This window comes from Bos indicus, chromosome 5 (assembly GCF_029378745.1).
Source record: "Bos indicus isolate NIAB-ARS_2022 breed Sahiwal x Tharparkar chromosome 5, NIAB-ARS_B.indTharparkar_mat_pri_1.0, whole genome shotgun sequence".
In the NCBI taxonomy this organism is placed as follows: domain Eukaryota; kingdom Metazoa; phylum Chordata; class Mammalia; order Artiodactyla; family Bovidae; genus Bos; species Bos indicus.
Window position 1 is genome coordinate 28668997 of NC_091764.1, and position 18545 is coordinate 28687541.

An 18545-nucleotide genomic window follows, 5' to 3' on the forward strand; every position below is an offset into this window, starting at 1 on the left:
CAGAGTCTCTGGCTGGATCCAGTTTTCAGTCCCAAGGAGTGTGTTGTGGGAGTGGCTTTGGCCCCAGGAGAATCACAGGGAAGGCCTGATACAGAGCTTTTTAATGTACAGGGTGTCTCTGATTCTTGAAAGACCCAAGTGGAAGCATGTCAGTGCTGGAGGTAAAGCACTAAGCTGGCTGAGCAGGAAGGAAGACCCAGTGTTCCAAGGAGGCCCAGGGGCCACCCGCATCGCTGGGCACAGGGGCTCCCCTCGAGGAGGTGCAAGGTTAGAGCATGCACACACCAGATGGCACGCTGGAGCCGCAGGTCTACAGGGTACAAAGCTCCAGTCCAGGAGGGCCAGCGACAGGCCGTGTGTTCAGAATTCCTGACCCTCTTGCTTCAAGAAGTTAGCTTGCAAGGAAATCATGGCCTCTAACCTCAGGGTTTTGGACATTAAGGAACCATGAACTTCAGAAGTTCCTCAGCATCCTGGAGCATTCATTTTCCATTCCTGTAATGTTTAGAGGGACATGCAGAGGGCTTCCTGTCTTGTCCCAGCTGAAGCTGTGGGTCCTGTGTTAGGGGTCATCGAAACCACACTCCAGTATCCTAGCAGCCAAGAAGACATCCTGGCAAGGTTGTGAGTGAGGCCATTTACCAGTCCCTGAACTGAGAGCAAGAGAGGAAGCAAAAAGAAATGTCTTCAAGTGGTTTCACTCAGTGGGACTTTTTCTAGCTTGTGTTAGACCCTTCCCCCTGTCACCAGGGCCTGCTCTCTCCTAGCACTTCCTTCCCTGGAATCAGGGAGTTCCAGGCTCTGGGGGTTCTCACAGAGTACACAGTCCTCGGGACAGGAGGTCTACAATCTGAGATACTCTGTCCTCTCTGCCTCAGTCACACCTAGAGCTCTAGCTCCCCAGAGGCTCTATCAGCCTCTTCTCCTCTCCTCTGTTCACAGGTCATCGTGATGTCAGGCCATGAGACCATCCGAGTTTTGGAGGTTGGAGTGGATGCCCAGATCCCTGCTGAGGAGGAGGGCAAAGCGCTGGAGGCTGTGGCCACCGAGGGCTCCCAGAGTGGAGGCCCTGCTGAAGCTGGTGAAGCTGCTGGTGAAGCTGGCCCAGACAACCCAGACTCCTCCGTGGAGGCAACTGGTATGAGGCCACTGCTCCCAGGGGCCATTGCTCCACCTGAGTCCCTTCCCGTGTTCCCCCTGGGGATCTAGCATGAATCCCAGGGGGCTAGGTGGCTTTAGGGGTGTGTTGTCTTCCTGTCCACTGGGCAGGCCTCTGGTCACAGCCTGCGCTGCTGTTCAGCTCCTAGACCACTCCTCAATCCCTGGAATGAGGGACCATTTTCAGTTATTTACAGACCTAAACTGGGATGGGTCAGGGTAAGGTGGGAGGAGAGTGGTGGGGCTCAGCTGAGGGGATTGCACTTTCTTTATTTTCAGACAAGGCTTTCCTGGGGCCCCTGCTGCAGCAGAGGGAAGCGAGAACAAGCAACATGTTCCCTTGCTTGCTCGCTCCCTGAGGGAGGACCAGCTTGTTCCTTATATGGGGTGAAGGTAGGGATGTGTCCAGGGGTCAGGCTGAAGGGGTGGCTTAGGTATTTTGCCCATCGCTTAGGTGGTGTGTGCAGGGGGCATGCACAGTCCTCTGCTTTTGCTCTAAGCTCTTCAAAAGTGGCGGTTGGGTTTTTTGATCTCTTTGTATTTTTTCAGAATTTGCCGTAACTGCACACGCACACCAAGGGGACTGAATTAACCTCAGAGAGGGCTCCCAGGTCTAAACCAGACCCTCAGGCTCAAGGCAGAGAGGACTTAACCTTTAGGGTACTACCAGCCCTTGCAAATCAGTACCTTTTATGGTAGAGCTGGGAGGTGCAGGAGCTGGGGATGGAACAGCATCTTACCCACATTGGGCTAAGAATGTGTTAGGGAGGGCCTTGTAGAATCACAACTTCTCACTCCTGGCTAGACTGACACGCGTCTAGCCTGGTGGGCTTATCTGGGCTGTTTTTCTCCAAAGGAGACTTTAGGGCATGAGTTTGATTCTCCTGCATGCGGAATGGATGTGGCTGATTGACTCACACTGTCTGCCCTAATGATCCTGCAGTACAGCTGTGAGACGACCAGGCTGTTCTAAAAGCTGGCACTGGTTGTAGGCACTGCTTTCTGGGCACAGGGTACCCTTTCATTGACCTTGCAGAGTAGACATCTCTTTTTGCAGAAAGCCTGGGACCTCCTTTGCCAGTTCCCCCAGAAAGCCATGGTTCATCTCTCCTTGCCTTCTGCTGAACTTCACCGCTTCCCTAGATTGGTGATCTGGTTGGGGGAGGTGGGGTGGGCCAAGAGGAAGAGCCATGAAGAGAGCAAAGAGAACAGAAAACAGATGAAAACACTTCAAGATCTCACCTCCCTTGCTGTACTTGCAGATCGGTATATAGATCCATTTTGGAACCCTGGTATTTTATGTTTTCTCCTTTTGAGTAAAGGAATGACAAGACACATGACCATTTTCCCCAGCCTGGCGATGTTCTGCTTCCTTGTTGAGGAAGTGTCCTGGGCCAGTGTCCTGGTGACCAGGCAGGAAAAACAAGGATTCTCCATCTCTGCCACTCTTTCCATTCCTTTCCATTGTGAGGATGGAGCCCCTTTTCAGGAAATCTGGGAGGTTTTCCAGGTTTGTCCACAGTTCTTGTGTGTGTGTGTGTGTGTGTGTGTGTGTGTGTGTGTGTGTGTGAAGTTGCTTTAGTCATGTCCAACTCTTTGTGACCCTATGGACTGTAGCCTACCAGGCTCCTCTGTCCATGGGATTCTCCAGGCAAGCATACTGGAGTGGGTTGCCATGCCCCAGGGGATCTTCCCGACCCATGGATTGAACATGGGGTCTCCTGTGTCTCCTGCACTGCAGGTAGATTCTTTACCACTGAATCACCAGGGAAGCCCCCCACAGCGCTTCCCTTTCTTTTTTACCCTTTTATCCATCTTCCATATCTCATTTCCTCTAGTGCCTTAATTCTATTCCTTACCCAAAACGTACTCTCAGAAATGGATCCAAAACCAGTAATTTACATCTTAGCATGAGTGTTCATGGTAGTGTGCATCTTCTTCCAGAAGTTTATCTAATTAAGCCTTCATTAAAGTCTTCTTTGTAAAGGAATTTTAGTCATGGTCAAGCAGGCAGGGGAGGTATGTTGGTAGTAATTCCTAAGAAGTTGCCAGCTTAAATTGTAGCTTTGATAGAACGTTTCTGCATATGAAATATTGAGAAGGGTTTCCTCTTAAAACTAAGTAATAGGAAACTTTTTCCAGATGAAAAAAGAACCTAGTGATTTGTGCTACTCCATTCCCCAGACCTTGTTACACATACATATTTTTATACGTGTGGCCCCCGAGGACAGGCTAGGTAGTATGACAACTACCACCATATTATTTCATATTCTGTGTCCTTTATTAACAGATTCACTCACTGATTTTGGCTTTGGCTATTATCAAACTCCCTGGTTTTTTCATTGTCATAAACAGCTGTTTTGAATGGCCCTTTAATTCTATTTTTCTTTGAGGTGTAGTCCACTAAAATTCCTTCTGAAGAGAAATGAATTGTTTACACAGTAGGAAATCATTACATGGAAAAACACACAAAACCTTGCTATCAATGAGAGGAAAAGTAGTCGGCAAAGAGGTACCATCTATGCCTCTGAAGCCAGAAAAAGAAATCGTGATGAAGTCGAAACTGGGTGGTGCTGTGGAGAAACAGGGACATTGCTGATGGTTCTGCAGATTGGTTCAGTCTTCCTGAAAAGCAGTCTAGCAGGAAGCAAAAGACAAAAACCTAAATGTAGGTGAATCCTAGGCCCCATAGTCCCACTCTGGAAACGTATCCTAATGAAATGACTTACTTCTTCAGGTGGTAAGCTTTCTTCACTCATGCTTGTTACATGTCCATTTCCTCAGTTTCCTTTATAGGTTTCATCACACTTAAAAAAAAATAAACAGTAGCTGGTATTGTTGCTTGTTTTTATTTATTTATTTGGTTGTGTTGGGTCTCAGTTGCAGGATGTTGGATCTTCATTTTCCTTCACTGTGGTGCATGGACTCTCTAGTTATGGCACACGGGTTCAGTAATTGCAGTGCCTGGGCTTAGTTTCTCCACAACACTTGGAATCTTAGTTTCCCAACCAGGGATTGAGCCCGCATCCTCTGCATTGCAATGACACTTTGTCAAGTGAAATATTTTTTGAATTCTCAGAGGTTCAGATTATCCTTATCTTCTCTGATTTTTTTCAACAGTTAGAAATATATTTCCCCTTCACAGTGGACATAAATCTGCCATTTGGTTTTCTTTGGTATTTTATATGGTTTTTGTGGTTGCTTGTCTCTTTCATCCTTGAAGCAATCTGGATTTTTAAATTGTATACTGTGAATAGTCCTGGCTTAGGTTGGTGCCTTTCCAGATTAAAACAAGAGCTGGAAATGCAGGCTTGGAAGGTTCTGTAGTTCAGTGGTTCCCATTTTGTCCGTGTGTATCACAAGGGAGCTTAAAAGAAAGAGAGAGGTGAGGTTGCCGGCCTCCACTCCTGGACATTCTGACTCAGTTGGCCTAGAATAGGGTCTGGAAACCTATGCCCAGCCAGCATTAAGAAGCCACTCATCTGGTCTAACACCCAACACCTAGACTCCCTGTAATGTCTCACTATATATTAAATAACCCTTCTCCATATTGTTATGTGACTTTGAAGAATTTTTCTGCTAGGGGTCCCTACCTAACTAACTCTCACTTGGTTGAAAAGCTACAATTCATGGGAAGCTCCTTTGCTGCTGCTGCCGCTGCTAAGTCACTTCAGTCGTGTCCAACTCTGTGCGACCCCATAGATGGCAGCCCACCAGGCTCCCTTGTCCCTGGGATTCGCCAGGCAAGAACACTGGAGTGGGTTGCCATTGCCTTCTCCAATGCATGAAAGTGAAAAGTGAAAGTGAAGTCACTCAGTTGTGTCCGACTCTTAGTGACCCCCATGGACTGCAGCCCACGACTCCTCCGTCCGTGGGGTTTTCCAGGCAAGAGTAGTGGAATGGAGTGCCATTACCTTCTGCAGGGAAGCTCCTTTAGAACCTCCTAAAAGCTGCTCATCAGACTTCAGACCTCAAGGAGCAGCAGAGAAAAGTTATCTTGGAGAGCCCCGGGATCCTGAGTGTGGCCCTGACATGTCACTTCCTAGGCTTCACCCTGCAGAAATCCTGCCCCTTCCCTGAGCCAACACTGCATCTCCAAAGTAGCCTGGGGGTAGAGTGACCATTGATCCAGTTGCTGGATGAGCCAATCAATCCCATTGATTCTGGCACCTTCTCTCCCTGACCCATGTTCATTTCTACTGCTGGTTATGTGATAGGTCCTAGCATCCTACCAAGCCAGGAGATGACAGGCTGATACCCACCTGTGCCTGGGTCTGCATTTTCTTCATCTGCATGTGTGACGAGGGTGGTGTACCTTCCAGGTCTGGCATAGGGCTTTGCAGCCTCCCATGCTCACTACCAGTAACTTTGGGGGAACTCCCTCTTTGGGCCAGGGAAGACCAGAGATCGGCCTCGGGTTGTGCAGAAGTGCAGTGCGGCACAGAGTCGTCCCACTCCGCCAGGTTCACTCCTTGTCCCTCTCTCTCCCAATGCTGCATGAAGTGAAGTCACTTCCGGGGATGCCTTCGAGCCCTGCCCCTGCCGTTGCCACCTTCAGCCAAGCTCCATGCCAGCCTCAGGCATCACAGACCCTGACGCCACTGGCTGTACAAGCTGCCCCCCAGGTAAGGGCCACCCCAGGGAGCTAGACAGAGGGCAGTGGGCAAGAGCAAGGCATGGGATAGCCAACATGGGCTGGCCATGGCATCTGGGAACTTCATGAGGCAGGACAGGGAAGGGGCTGTGGCTTGAGGGAGGGAATCTCCTACTAGGGACCCCTGGCCTTTCCCCTATCCCAGATCAGGCACCCTGGGAAAAGTAAGTCTACATTTGTCAGGTAATCCCCTCAGGTCCAGCAAGGATTATAAGATTACAGTAACTCTTCAAGTCATCTAATGATTGAATGAGTGAATACCCTTGTCAGCCCCTCTAGGGGGTTAGGAAGAGTTAATGGCTCCTCATTTAGAGCAGAGGGCAGCCCCAGCACAGCGAGAAGCTGCTCCAGGGGCCTCTAGGCAGACTGAGCACCCTGTGACATCTTTCACTGCACACACAGATATCCAAGGTGTCCGTCAGGAGTGTCCTCTATCATAGCTTCCCAGAGGCCTTTGTGGGTCTTGATGACTCAGTTCCACCAGCCCCTGCCCCTGCTTCCTGGTCACAAAGCATCAGTCCCATGGGCAAAGACCCAGGGAAGGCTTGGGAGGCGGCCAACCACGGTGGGAGAGACCTGTGACCCTTTCTGATCCTTGGGCAGGGCTGGGCTGTTTCTCCAGGGATGGGATAGTCCAGTCCAGGTCCCTCCTCAGGGATGGGCCTCCAGCTAGGGCTCGTCCCTTCCCGCCCTCATGCAGCCTTTTCCCCCCTCCCCTCAGAATTCTTTGTGTGTGGTCAGCTGGGTCTAAAAGACCCAGCGTTTGCGCTGTTGATGTTGATTTTTTATTTTTTCTTTTCTTTTTTGAAATCTTGTTTGCTTTTGCAGGTCTTGACTCAGGAAAACTTAGCCACAGTTCTGACAGGAGTTATGGTTCCAGCAGGGGCAGTTACTCAACCTCTTCTTATCCCCATCAGTATTGCAGGTCAAGTGGCTGGTCAACAGGGGCTGGCCGTGTGGACAATTCCTACTGCAACCGTGGCTGCCCTCCCAGGACTGACCGCTGCTTCTCCCACGGGGGGAATTTTCAAGCCACCTTTAGCCGGTCTCCAAGGTAACGGCAACTCTCCCCAGGACTGCACCAGGCCCCCGCCACCTTCCACTACCTTCCCTGCTCATGTGTTTGCCATGTTGGACTCCGAACCCGCGGCCCTCCCAGGGCAAGAGCCCTGGAGTCTGGATCTGGTGCCCCAGGCCCCCAGCCACAGAGCTGCTGCACCACATCAGGACTCTAGGCCAAGACACCACGCTGGCCCAGCAGGCCTGTCTTCCTTCAGCCAACTGTCTGGGACTGCCCTCCCCCCTACGCCAGACCTCACCCTGTGACCAGCCTCCTGAGAAGGACTGCAAGAAGATTCCACTTCTGGTTCTGAACCTACACATCTCCAGGCCCTAGGGAGGGGGGATGAGAGATGTTGGCATGTGCCACCCCTGCAAGGATCAAGGGAATCACAGCAGCCTGTGCCCCCACCCCAATGCCCCGACCCCCGTCTCATTCTTGTACCAGATCCCTTGGGATTGGAGCTGCTCTGGCCCGCGGCTAGGCATTTGAGCGCCTCTGTCTCTGCCTTGCTCCATAGCAGCTGCCGTGCTGAACACCGCTCTCCCGGCGCCTGTACAAGCCGCCCCACCAGCCCAGCCCTCCTCGCCTGCCCAGCCCCGACCACCGGCCCAGCCCCAGACGCTGTTCCAGCCCCAGCCACTGCTGCAGACCACACCGGCCATTCTACCGCAGCCCACTGCTGCCACCGCCACTGCCCCCACCCCCAAGTCTGTGGACACCCCCACACAGATCACCGTTCAGCCTGCAGGCTTCGCATTCAGCCCGGGAATCGTAAGCTGCTGCCCTCACCCAAGCCTCACCGGGGATGGACTGGATCTCTGGCCAAGGGTGAACCTGACCCTTCCCACGGGGCAGTATGGAGGTGGAGGACCAGCCCCCTGAATGCGGCTCTTTTCCAACACTTCGGCAGAGATGGGCTCCTTCCGAGGCAGCTGCCAGCCCATGCATCCCAGCCAAGAGCAGACAACCTCTGCCAAGAGGGCTGGCCCAACCTTCCAGAACCTGGACCATGGACCAGCCTTGGAGGGTGGGATGATGTCTGGGGATTGCAAACTTGTGAGCTGTCACCAAAGTGGCGCTAGAGGCTCACGGCCCCATGCCAGTGTCTATCCAGTGTGGCTCCTGGCTTGGTAGTGGAGCTGTTAGGCATGAGTAGATGGCCTCTAGTTAGATGTGGCTAGAGTCACATCAGCCTCTCCAGCCTGGCCCTTCTACTGTCCCAGGGTTGGCCTGAAAGATTAGCCAGAGGTACTCCTCCATGACTGTGGCCCCGCCCTTCCCTGCTCACCTTCTGCAGCCCCGGCCCTGGATACCATTCAGTTGGTGGACTTGGGCTTGCAGCCCACACTCACATCTGCCCAGCATCGGTTACCCCCACCCCTGTCCCAATATCCTCAGCCCTCTTCCCTCTGCCTTGGGCTCTTTCTTGTCCCGTTGCCTCTGAGCAAGGCTCTTCCTCCACCCACAGATCAGTGCTGCCTCCCTCGGGGGACAGACCCAGATCCTGGGCTCCCTCACCACAACTCCGGTCATTGCCAACGCCATTCCCAGCATGCCAGGGATCAGCAGTCAGATTCTCACCAACGCTCAGGGTCAGGCAAGTGGTCAAAGCCAGGCGGAGGGGTGGGGACTGTGGAGATGCTGGCTGTTGGGGAGGGGCAGGACTGGGTCATAGAAACTCAACCAGGGTGAGAAGCTGCTATTCATTACTGCTTGTGTGACAGCTCTCTGCTGACACTGAGGCCAGGCAGGGGCATCGCCCCCACCCCAACCCTGGCGGTGCTCACTCTTGTTGGGAGTTTTCATTTAGGGAGCCCTCGCTTTGTGGCCATGTTCTGTGGTAGGTGCTTTCTCATACATTGTGCCACTTCATTCTGAGTACAACCCGTTGGGTGGAGATTTTTGTTCCCATTTTACAGGAGAGAAGGCTGAGGTTTGGAGAAATTAAGCTAGTTAAAGTGTGGCAGAGCAGGGCTTCACATGTAGGCCCCTCCTGCTCCCTTACGGCTCTGGAGAGAGAATAGAGAAGCAACCCCCAGAGCGTGAATCCTTCACTTTACTGAGAGGACATGGAGGCCCAGAAGGGTTAGGTGACTTGTCTAAGTCCCTTCCTGCCAGTGTAGGGGTTTGGGTTGGGGGTGGAGCTGGATGCTACCCTCACACTTGGGGTCCCTGTGTTTCCTCCCAGGTTATTGGAACACTTCCTTGGGTAGTGAACTCGGCTAGCGTGGCGGCCCCAGCACCGGCCCAAAGCCTGCAGGTCCAGGCTGTGACCCCCCAGCTGTTGTTGAACGCCCAGGGCCAGGTGATCGCGACCCTGGCCAGCAGCCCCCTGCCTCCTCCTGTGGCTGTCCGGAAGCCAAGCACTCCTGAGTCCCCTGCTAAGAGTGAGGTACAAGGGTTGGGTTGGGGGAGGGTGGCAGGCAGTGCTGTCAGGCATGAGCAGCCTCCCTCCAGAGGCTGGGCAGGACAACATTATTTTCCAAAGCCCCTGGGAAAGCAGGACACCTCCCAAAAGTGGAGGGAGGCTGAAGGTGGAAGGTCCCTTTGGTTCACACGTGCTCTGCCCAGAAAAACACCACCACCACCCCGCTCCTTACCCCCACACACCAAACGTGTGTATATGTGCCCTCAGAGGCCAGTGCCACTCTGAGAAGGCCAGGGAAGGGTGATCAAAGTAAACTGGGCCTTGGGACTTCCCTGGTGGTTCAGTGCTTAAGACTCTGTACTTCCAATGCAGGGCATGCAGGTTCAATCCTTGGTAGGAGAACTAAGATCCCACATGCTGCAGGGTGAAGCCAAAAAAAAAAAAATGTTAATTGGGGCTCAATCAAATCCAGGGTGAACAAATTGCTGGAAAGGCCCTGGGAGGTTCCTTCTGCACCCTCTTCCTCTTCACTCCTTCATCCCTCCACCCCTCCTCCACTCTGCACTGTGGCATCGATTATTCACTCACATGTTCATTCTAGGAGCTGTTTTGAGTGCTGAAGATATGGAGATGAATAAGATGCCCTTCCTTGCCTTAGGTAGCCCGGCATCAGAGACTATTAAAGTCAGTGTGGCAAAGGCTTGGGTAGGGGCAGGATAAGGTGCTTTAGGAACCCACTCTGCTGACTGAGGAGTTTGACAAGGCTTCACAGAGTGCGACGTTGAACTAATCTAAAGGGATGGGTTGGATGGGAGATTCTTCTACTTCCACAGAACTGCAGGAAGTACAGTGTGCCAGAGCAGGGGTTCTCAAACTTGAGTGTGCCGAAGAACCACCTGGAGGGCATGCTAGGATGCAGATTTCCAGGCCTCACCTTGAGTCTCATACAGTAGGTCTGGAGTGGGGCTGAAGGATTCACATCTCTAACAAGTTCCTAGGTGATGTTGAGGCTTGTGGTTCTCAAATGTGATATGCTGCTTCCCAGCTTCATTGAATAACCTCAGCCTCATCTATAGAAGGAGAAGGCAATGGCAACCCACTCCAGTACTCTCACCTGGAAAATCCCATGGACAGAGGAGCCTGGTAGGCTGCAGTCCATGGGGTTGCTAAGAGTCGGACACGACTGAGCAACTTCACTTTCACTTTTCCTTTCATGCATTGGAGAAGGAAATGGCAACCCACTCCAGTGTTCTTGCCTGGAGAATCCTAGGGACGGGGGAGCCTGGTGGGCTGCTGTCTATGGGGTCGCACAGAGTCAGACACGACTGAAGCGACTTAGCAGCAGCAGTAGCATCTATAGAATGAGAATGATAAGATACCAACTTAAGTTATGAATGTTAAAGATACATTACACAGAAGGTTGGCACACAAAGTGAAATGTGTGTAAAGTGTGTAAAAAATGGTACTCTTATTGTTATACTAGGTAATGGGGAGTCACCGAAAGGTTTTTAGCAGGGAAGTGGCTAGTTAGATGTGTATTTTTAAAATTCCCTTTATTATCCAGGTGGAGCCAAGAATTGGACTGTGCTGTGACTTGAGTCCTATTTGTTGTTGTTCAGTCGCTCAGTCGGGTCCAACTCTTTGCGACCCCATGGACAGCAGCACGCCAGGCTTCCCTGTCCTTCACCATCTCCCAGAGTTTGCTCAAACTCATGTCCATTGAGTCGGTGATGTCATCCAACCATCTCATCCTCTGTCGCCCCCTTCTCCTTCTGCCCTCAATCTTTCCCAGCATCAGAGTCTTTTCCAATGAGTCGACTCTTCCCATTAGGGAGCCAAAATATCAGGGCTTCAGCTCCAGCATCAGTCCTTCCAGTGAATATTCAGGGTCAATTTCCTTTAAGATTGACTGGTTTGATCTCCTTGCTGTCCGGGGGACTCTCAAGAGTCTTCTCCAGCACCACAATTTGAAGGCATCAATTCTTCAGCCCTCAGCTATTAGGAGACAGCTTAAAGAATTCTAGCCAGAGACAAGGAGCTCCAAACAAGGCCCTGGGGATGACTAGGGAATGAATTTTTAAGCTACCAGGAGGCAGAATGCAGGGAACAAGGCCCATCCTAGAGAAATCTGCACTTTCATGAAGCTTAAAAAAAAAAAATCATACTTCAAATACTGACTTCATATATTTATAGTTTATCCTGATTGTAAATATAAGTTGTTTATTAAAATTCCAACATTATGTATGATGTCAAAAAGTAAAAATCCTTTCTAACTCCACTTCCAGAGATGACTTCTGTTGACACTTCACTTTATATGACTCCAGAATTTTTTTCTTGGAAATTTGTATTTTTTTAAAGGAATTATTCCATAAAAATTGTTTTTCACCTTACTTTTTTTTTTCTTTCACTTAGCACTGTGACTCAGAGGTCTTTCCATGGCAGTTATTAAGAGATATTCTTTTTCATGGCTGCACAGTGTCTTACTGTAGCGAGGTCCCAAAAGTCATTTGCCAGTTACCTATTAATGGGTATGGGGTTTTCCCGGTGGCTCAGAGGTAAAGAATCCGCCTGCAATGCAGGTGACGCAGGAGACGCTGGTTCAGTCCCGGGGTGAGGTAGATCCCCTGGAGGAGGGCATGGCAAGCCACTCCAGTATTCTTGCCTGGAGTGTCCCATGGATAGAGGAGCCTGATGGGCTACAGTCTATATGGTTGCACAGATTTGGAAACGACTGAAGCGACTTAGCACACATGCTCGCATGCATTAATGGACATTTGGGGTGTGGTGGCTCTAGAATCAGGTTTAGGTTTCTCCTTTGAGGGCAGAGACTTGAAAGCAGTTATCTCAAGGGCGGATACTTGGAGCTTTGACCAAGTACGCTGAACCTTTCTGAGCCTCTGACCTGCCCGGGTCATAGACACCTGCAAGGCCTCGGCTCGGTGGGGCACATCCTATGCTTATTTTGGAGGTCATCATCATTCAGTTCAGTTCAGTTCAGTCGCTCAGTCGTGTCCAACTCTTTGCGACCCCATGAATCGCAGCACGCCAGGCCTCCCTGTCCATCACCAACTCCCGGAGTTCACCCAAACTCATTTGTATCGAGTCGGTGACGCCATTCAGCCATCTCATCCTCTGTCGTCCCTTTCTCCTCCTGCCCCCAATCCCTCCCAGCATCAGGGTCTTTTCTAATGAGTCAACTCTTCATGTGAGGTGGCCAAAGTATTGGAGTTTCAGCCTCAGCATCAGTCCTTCCAATGAACACCCAGGACTGGTCTCCTTTAGGATGGACTGGTTGGATCTCCTTGCCTGGGTGGATGCTGATGCATAGCTTCTAGTCTTGCCGTTTGATGGGGCACAGGTAAAAGTGTGCTGGGTGAGGAAGGATTCCATGCCCGCTTTTGCCTTACCTCTGGACTGCCCACCCTGCTGAGCCAAGCAGGCGGGCAGTGGGGGTTTGGTGGCTCTTCTTCTCACAGGTGCAGCCCATCCAGCCCACACCAGCCATGCCCCAGCCGGCCGTGGTCATCGCCAGCCCAGCCCCAGCGGCCAAGCCTGCTGCCTCTGCTCCTATCCCGATCACCTGCTCAGAGACCCCTACGGTCAGCCAGCTGGTGTCCAGTAAGTGGCTCCAAGGGAAGGGTATGGTGAAGGGGTGAGGCATTTATTCGGACACCCTGACCACATTAGATGATTCTCCCCTTAGTAAACTTTCCAGAGTCCAAAAGGGAAGAGCACAGGCCCATTGCCAGGAACTGACTTTCTTATTCTCATTCTATGGAGCTAGATTCTGTGCATGACCGTGGTGGAGGCTGCTTAGCCGGCTGTCTGGCTGCTTCTCTGAGAAGCCAAATCATTGGCTGTCTCTCCTATGGTCTCTCACCAGTATTTGAAGAATGTGGGTAGCTAACAGGTGTGCGTGGGGCCAGCCTGGGGAGAATCAGGGAGGGTCAACAGTTAGAGCTGGAAGAACTTAAAATAGACCTCTATCTACAGGCACCTTGGTCCTGGCCCATTGCTCCCATCTTGTTTGTCTTGGAGACAGGAATGATGAAGGTCTTAAGGGTACACAGGCTTTTTGTCAAATGTCCTGATCCCTCACTACTCACCAGGGCTAGGCCAATGGGCGGGGTAAGCAGTGATGATTGTCTGTCTTACACACTCACCCCTGCCCCCTTCCTCTGGCCTAGAGCCACATACCCCAAGTCTGGATGAGGACGGGATCAACTTAGAAGAGATCCGGGAGTTTGCCAAGAACTTTAAGATCCGGCGGCTATCCCTGGGCCTCACACAGACCCAGGTGGGTCAGGCTCTGACTGCAACGGAAGGCCCAGCTTACAGCCAGTCAGCCATTTGCCGGTGAGTAAGACTGCCTGGACAAGAGCAGGACACTCACAGGAGCTCAGGTATCTGGCGCTTAGACATGAACACCTGGAGTAGTCAAAGTCTTTCTGGGGCCCTCTGAAGTTTATCCTCCAATCCTGAGCATTTATATTATCTATTTAGGAGGAATCCAAGATCCTGATCCAGTTAGGAATCCTAGAGGGACAGGAGTACAGCTTATGAAATTAATCACAAGAGTGGGAACTTCGGTTCTGGCTTGGTTCTGAACTATAACCGACCATCACCTCTATCATGCTTCCACCCCCCCATCTTGTGAGACATGACTCTGAAATGATGTAACTGACTTTTCTGTATGCAGTGTACAGACTGGTTCCGGTGCCTGTATTATAGTTGATTGTAAAGTGTAAATCAACTATACTTCAATTTTTTTTAATGGTGAAAGATAAAATAAAAAGCACATCCCTAAGCCATGTGCTTTTTCTAAAAAGCACATGGCTAGGTATGGCCAAAAGGTTTCATCTGTTTGCCAACTCTCTATATTAGATTAGAGTGACTATTAAGATACAATGTCATGTTGGGAATTCTGTAGTCTCATCTGGGCTCAGCCAGAAAGAGTATTCTGACTTAGTGATGTTGCAGTTGGAGGAAGACAGCACTTAGGACATCTATTTGCCATCTTTGGAGGCCTCTCAACATGATTCCTCAAAGGACCTCACCCATTTGGGTGTGAACGTTTTGGAATGGTGTTCATAAAGCAGCTGCCCTGTTATCATTGTACTGTAAACAGGCCATGGGAATGGTCTCCCTGTTATGACCTGGGAGACAGGACAATCTGAGGAGTCTGGGCTGGGCCGAGCCAGGGGATATTAGTAGGAGTTGTGAGGGGAGCACAGGTCTGCCAGCCCCAGGAGGAGCAGCCCCCTGAAGCCAGCACTCACCCCTGGGGTTGGGAGTAAGACACTGTCACTGTCCCTTCCTGGGCCTGGGTCACCCACAGGTTTGAGAAGCTGGACATCACGCCCAAGAGTGCCCAGAAGCTGAAGCCGGTGCTGGAGAAGTGGCTGCATGAAGCTGAACTCCGGAACCAGGAAGGCCAGCAGAACCTGATGGAGTTTGTGGGAGGTGAGCCCTCCAAGAAACGTAAGCGCCGCACCTCCTTTACCCCCCAGGCCATAGAGGCTCTCAATGCCTACTTCGAGAAGAACCCGCTGCCCACAGGCCAGGAGATCACCGAGATTGCAAAGGAGCTCAACTATGACCGGGAAGTTGTGCGGGTCTGGTTCTGCAACCGGCGCCAGACACTCAAGAACACCAGCAAGCTGAACGTCTTTCAGATCCCTTAGGGCTCAGCCCCCAGCCCTGTGTTCCAGCACTTTGTACCTCCCTTGGCATCTGGCTCCGGCTGCCACCCTGCGGCATCCGTCATTCTGCTGCCTGTGGCTGTGATTGTCCTGGGTTGTGAGACTCCACCATGCACCTGTGTGTCAGCTGCCTCCCTCCTCTTCCCCGTGTCGTCCGCATCCCAGGGAGGGCAGTGGGGCCCACCTGAGACCTCCAGGTTTGAGGCTGGTCATGCTGCAGGAGGGGATTTGTTGTGTCACTTAAAGAAGCACTTTGCTGATGTGTGTTTTAAAGGGTGAATTCTGGTTGGGAACCAGAGGCTCCCCATCTTTGGGACGGGGCTGTCTTTAGGACCACTGGCCATTAGCTCTTGTTTTTGATGGCACTCTCTCCACTGTCTCTTCTCTGTTCCTCTGTGTGACCGTGGCAGGTACAGCGGCTCGTGCAGTGGGACCACAGCCTCACCCACCTACCCTCTGCCTGCAGGCACACTGTCCCCCAACAAAATCCAAGAGATCTTGTTCTGAAAAGTGTGATGTGCAGCTCAGAAAGTCAGATTCCATGTATGCCTCGACCTCAAGGTCAGGGGGTTTCCATAGACCTGGGGCCAGAACACATGATCGCTCCCATCTCTCCTTGGCTCCTATGTAGGGGAAATTGCACTAAAGCAGAATTTTTTCTTTTATACATCATGTCGGAAGAAATCAGCAGTGAACTCTAGCTGTCCTGGAGTTGACCTGAGTCTATAGCATGTTGTGAAGTGAAAGTCACTCAGTTGTGTCCGACTCTTTGCGACCCATGGACTGTATAGTCCGTGGGATTCTCCAGGCCAGAATACTGGAGTGGGTAGCCTTTCCCTTCTTCAGGGAATCTTTGACCCAGGGGTCAAACCCAGGTCTCCTGCGTTGCAGACATTGCAACCAGCTAAGCCAGCAGGTTGGGAACTTGATAAATAAGGCATCTCTCCCAGATTTTAATCTGATCTCTGTCTGTGACCATCTCCGCATCAGAATGATGTGGTTAAGAGAACTTGCAGCCTGGAAAACCCCCTTGCCCAGATAAGCAGGCACTCAGGGGCAGGGGCGGGGGAGGGGAAATGAGGATAGGAATGCTGAGTCTCTCTTGCCCTCACACTCACCTCCCACCCAGTCCTGGGGTCTTCTCATAAGCAGCAAATGAAATGACACCAGACGGGAAGGTCCTGGGAAAAGCCCACATCCAGAAAGAGTGGACAGCAGCCTGGGAAGGTCCTCTGTGGAAGGTGACTTAACTAATTTTCTTTGTAACTTGCAGTCTTGGATACCAGAGGAGAAATCTAATTTTGTCCAGAGTCTTAGACCATGTGTTTGTGTGAACAAGCCCCCCAGAGTGCTTCTGAGTTAAGAATACCCCTAGAGCAGACTGGGTTTTGCCTTTAGAGAGGGTATCTGTGGTACACTGGAGCTTAGCATCTCCTGCAAGATGTTCAGTGAGTTTCCCATTCTTCCTGCAGCTGGGCGTCCCCTGGAACTCAGTATGTGACTCCGGGAGGTCAGGAGGGCACTGGGAGGTTTGCTAGAGGAGCCCAGACCTGCTATGTAGACTAGACTTAAAGGTCACGCACAAGTCACAGGGGTCAGCCGCCCCCGCCTTTCACAACTCCTGTCCTTACAGAACCTGGTCTCTAGCAGCTGCCCTCACGCAATAAACCCTGAAGAAGTGACTGCCAGGTGAGGGCATGTCGCCACCTCCATGGGACACTGGTGCAGAGCCCAGCCTTGCTTCCTCTGGAAGACTGGGTTTCCTTTCCCACGAAGCTGGTGCGTCCCAGGTCTTTCAGGGCCACTGTGGCCGTCGTCTTGGTGGCCCTGCCAGTGAGAGGGCACTTGTGTGTCAAATTGCCACGTACGCGCACACACACCCCCCACACCACTGGATTCTGACCAACCAGACTTGCTCAAGTGTGGTGGGGAATGAGGAAGCAGGTGCGCACCTCGCTTGCCGCAGCCTCCCAGCAGAGAATACGTCTCCAAGGGTAAGGCTGCACACTCAAGTTCAAGGTTATCCACCCGACCCAATGAGGTGACAGGCGCACTTGAGAGGGGTGTCGTAAACAAGTTTTCAGGGAGAATCAAGTACCAGAGTTTGTGAAGGATTCAGTGACTTACAGTTCAATTAATTAGAGAGATACAGGTTTTTACCCTCAGGCCTTTGCATTCAGATATGCTTTCTTTCTTGCGAGAGACAAGTGGGTCCTGGCTGGTGCACACAGGAGTAGCATGCGATCCAGGGCGTGTCCATGGCAGTGGATATGCCGGAGGACACCATCTGTCCTGAGTCACGGCAGGAAAAAGCTGCTCTAAATTAGGCCTGGCCATGCTTTCTTAGCTCCTCCCACATCTAAATCTGTCTTCCCAAGGCTGGGTAGAACGAAAGCTTTTCTTCTGCCGGAATGATGGGTTGGTCTTTCAGAGAAACAAGCCCAGGGGGAGGGGGGTCAGAGTGTTTGCAAGCTGAATTCCCCAGGCAGGGGCTACAGGGTGTCCCTGAAGTACGCACACAGCGGAGCTCACCAACTTGATCTCTGCTCTTACTGCCCCACCGTAGGGCCCCCAGAAGCAGCTATGGCCCTGAGGTGGGGTTTTGTTTTGTTTATATCCTTGTTAAGAGCAGCATCAGACTCTGAAGGGACTTGATACTGATTTTGTTTTAAAAGCACCTTTCTGGTTACCAGCTAGAGCTCAGTGGCTCCTTTGCCATGGAAAGGCAGGCGGAAGGGCAGAAGAAGCTTCACTGTTTGCATGTGGTTTTGTTTTTGTTTCAAAGACCAAAATGGTTTATGGCTTAATGAATTGGCTGGGGCCTTTGACCCTGCACTAATCATGACATTTTATCCAAGTGGGGTTCAGGGAGAGAACTCAGCCAAGTGGATTAAAGAACCTGTTTGAATTTGGAATGAGAGGCCCTGGCATTTTTGTATGTCCTTGGAAATCCAATCACCTTCCTATGCCTAGATTCCCTTCCTGTCTCACAGGCCAGGCTCTGACACCGAGGTTCTAGCTGTTCCTGGACGTGGACAAAGTCTGCTGAGAGCTGGAGTGAGGGGTGGGACGGGGAGAATGGGGGGAGGGGGCAAGCACTTGGTGTAGTTGTGTGGAATAAACAGTATTTTTTCTTTTGTACTGGTCTGCTTGTTTCTCTTTTACCTCTCAGAGTGATGTAAGAAAATCAGGGTCAGAGACCAGGGGATGAGCTAGCTGCCTTTGCTGGCAGAGCTTGTGGCCTGGAAAATCCCATTGCAAGAGGAGGAGGATCAGTGCCCTGGACTCCTGCTTCCCGGCCATGATCTCCCTGTGGGGTACAGGGTCAAGCGGGTGTGACCTTTCTCTTTCCAGACCACCCCTGATACCTAGGACCCCAGAATTCCCTGCCAGGGGGCAGCTGTTGTCAGAAAGCTGGGTGGACAGAGCTTGGCCGTGCAGGCTGGATGCCTCTGCATATGCTCAAAGCCCTTTACAGTGTGAGGTGGAGCTGCGACAGGGTTCAGAGGAGGCAAGCTGGGGGCCAGGACTGAGGCGCATTCTAGCACAGAACTGGAGGGAGCCCTAGAAGTCCAAATTCAAACCTGGCCTTCCGGGCCA

The 18545-nt window shown here is 51.6% G+C and overlaps 1 protein-coding gene across 6 annotated transcripts in view; it reads left to right on the forward strand.

The window, feature by feature from the left end:
* The window catches only part of POU6F1 (POU class 6 homeobox 1), a 28804-nt gene extending 10944 nt beyond the window's left edge, over nucleotides 1–17860 (forward strand). For 5 of the 6 annotated variants that reach the window (XM_070789095.1, XM_019960541.2, XM_070789094.1 and 2 more), the window contains 9 exons: nucleotides 943–1138; nucleotides 5662–5783; nucleotides 6641–6866; nucleotides 7393–7646; nucleotides 8344–8472; nucleotides 9064–9267; nucleotides 12720–12861; nucleotides 13431–13599; nucleotides 14582–17860. In XM_070789095.1, the coding sequence (XP_070645196.1) occupies nucleotides 943–1138; nucleotides 5662–5783; nucleotides 6641–6866; nucleotides 7393–7646; nucleotides 8344–8472; nucleotides 9064–9267; nucleotides 12720–12861; nucleotides 13431–13599; nucleotides 14582–14927 (1788 nt within the window). In that variant the 3' untranslated portion in view covers nucleotides 14928–17860. The remainder of the gene's footprint in view (nucleotides 1–942; nucleotides 1139–5661; nucleotides 5784–6640; nucleotides 6867–7392; nucleotides 7647–8343; nucleotides 8473–9063; nucleotides 9268–12719; nucleotides 12862–13430; nucleotides 13600–14581) is intronic. The other variant, XM_070789096.1, reaches the window with a different exon arrangement.
* Nucleotides 17861–18545: the final 685 nt, after the last annotated feature.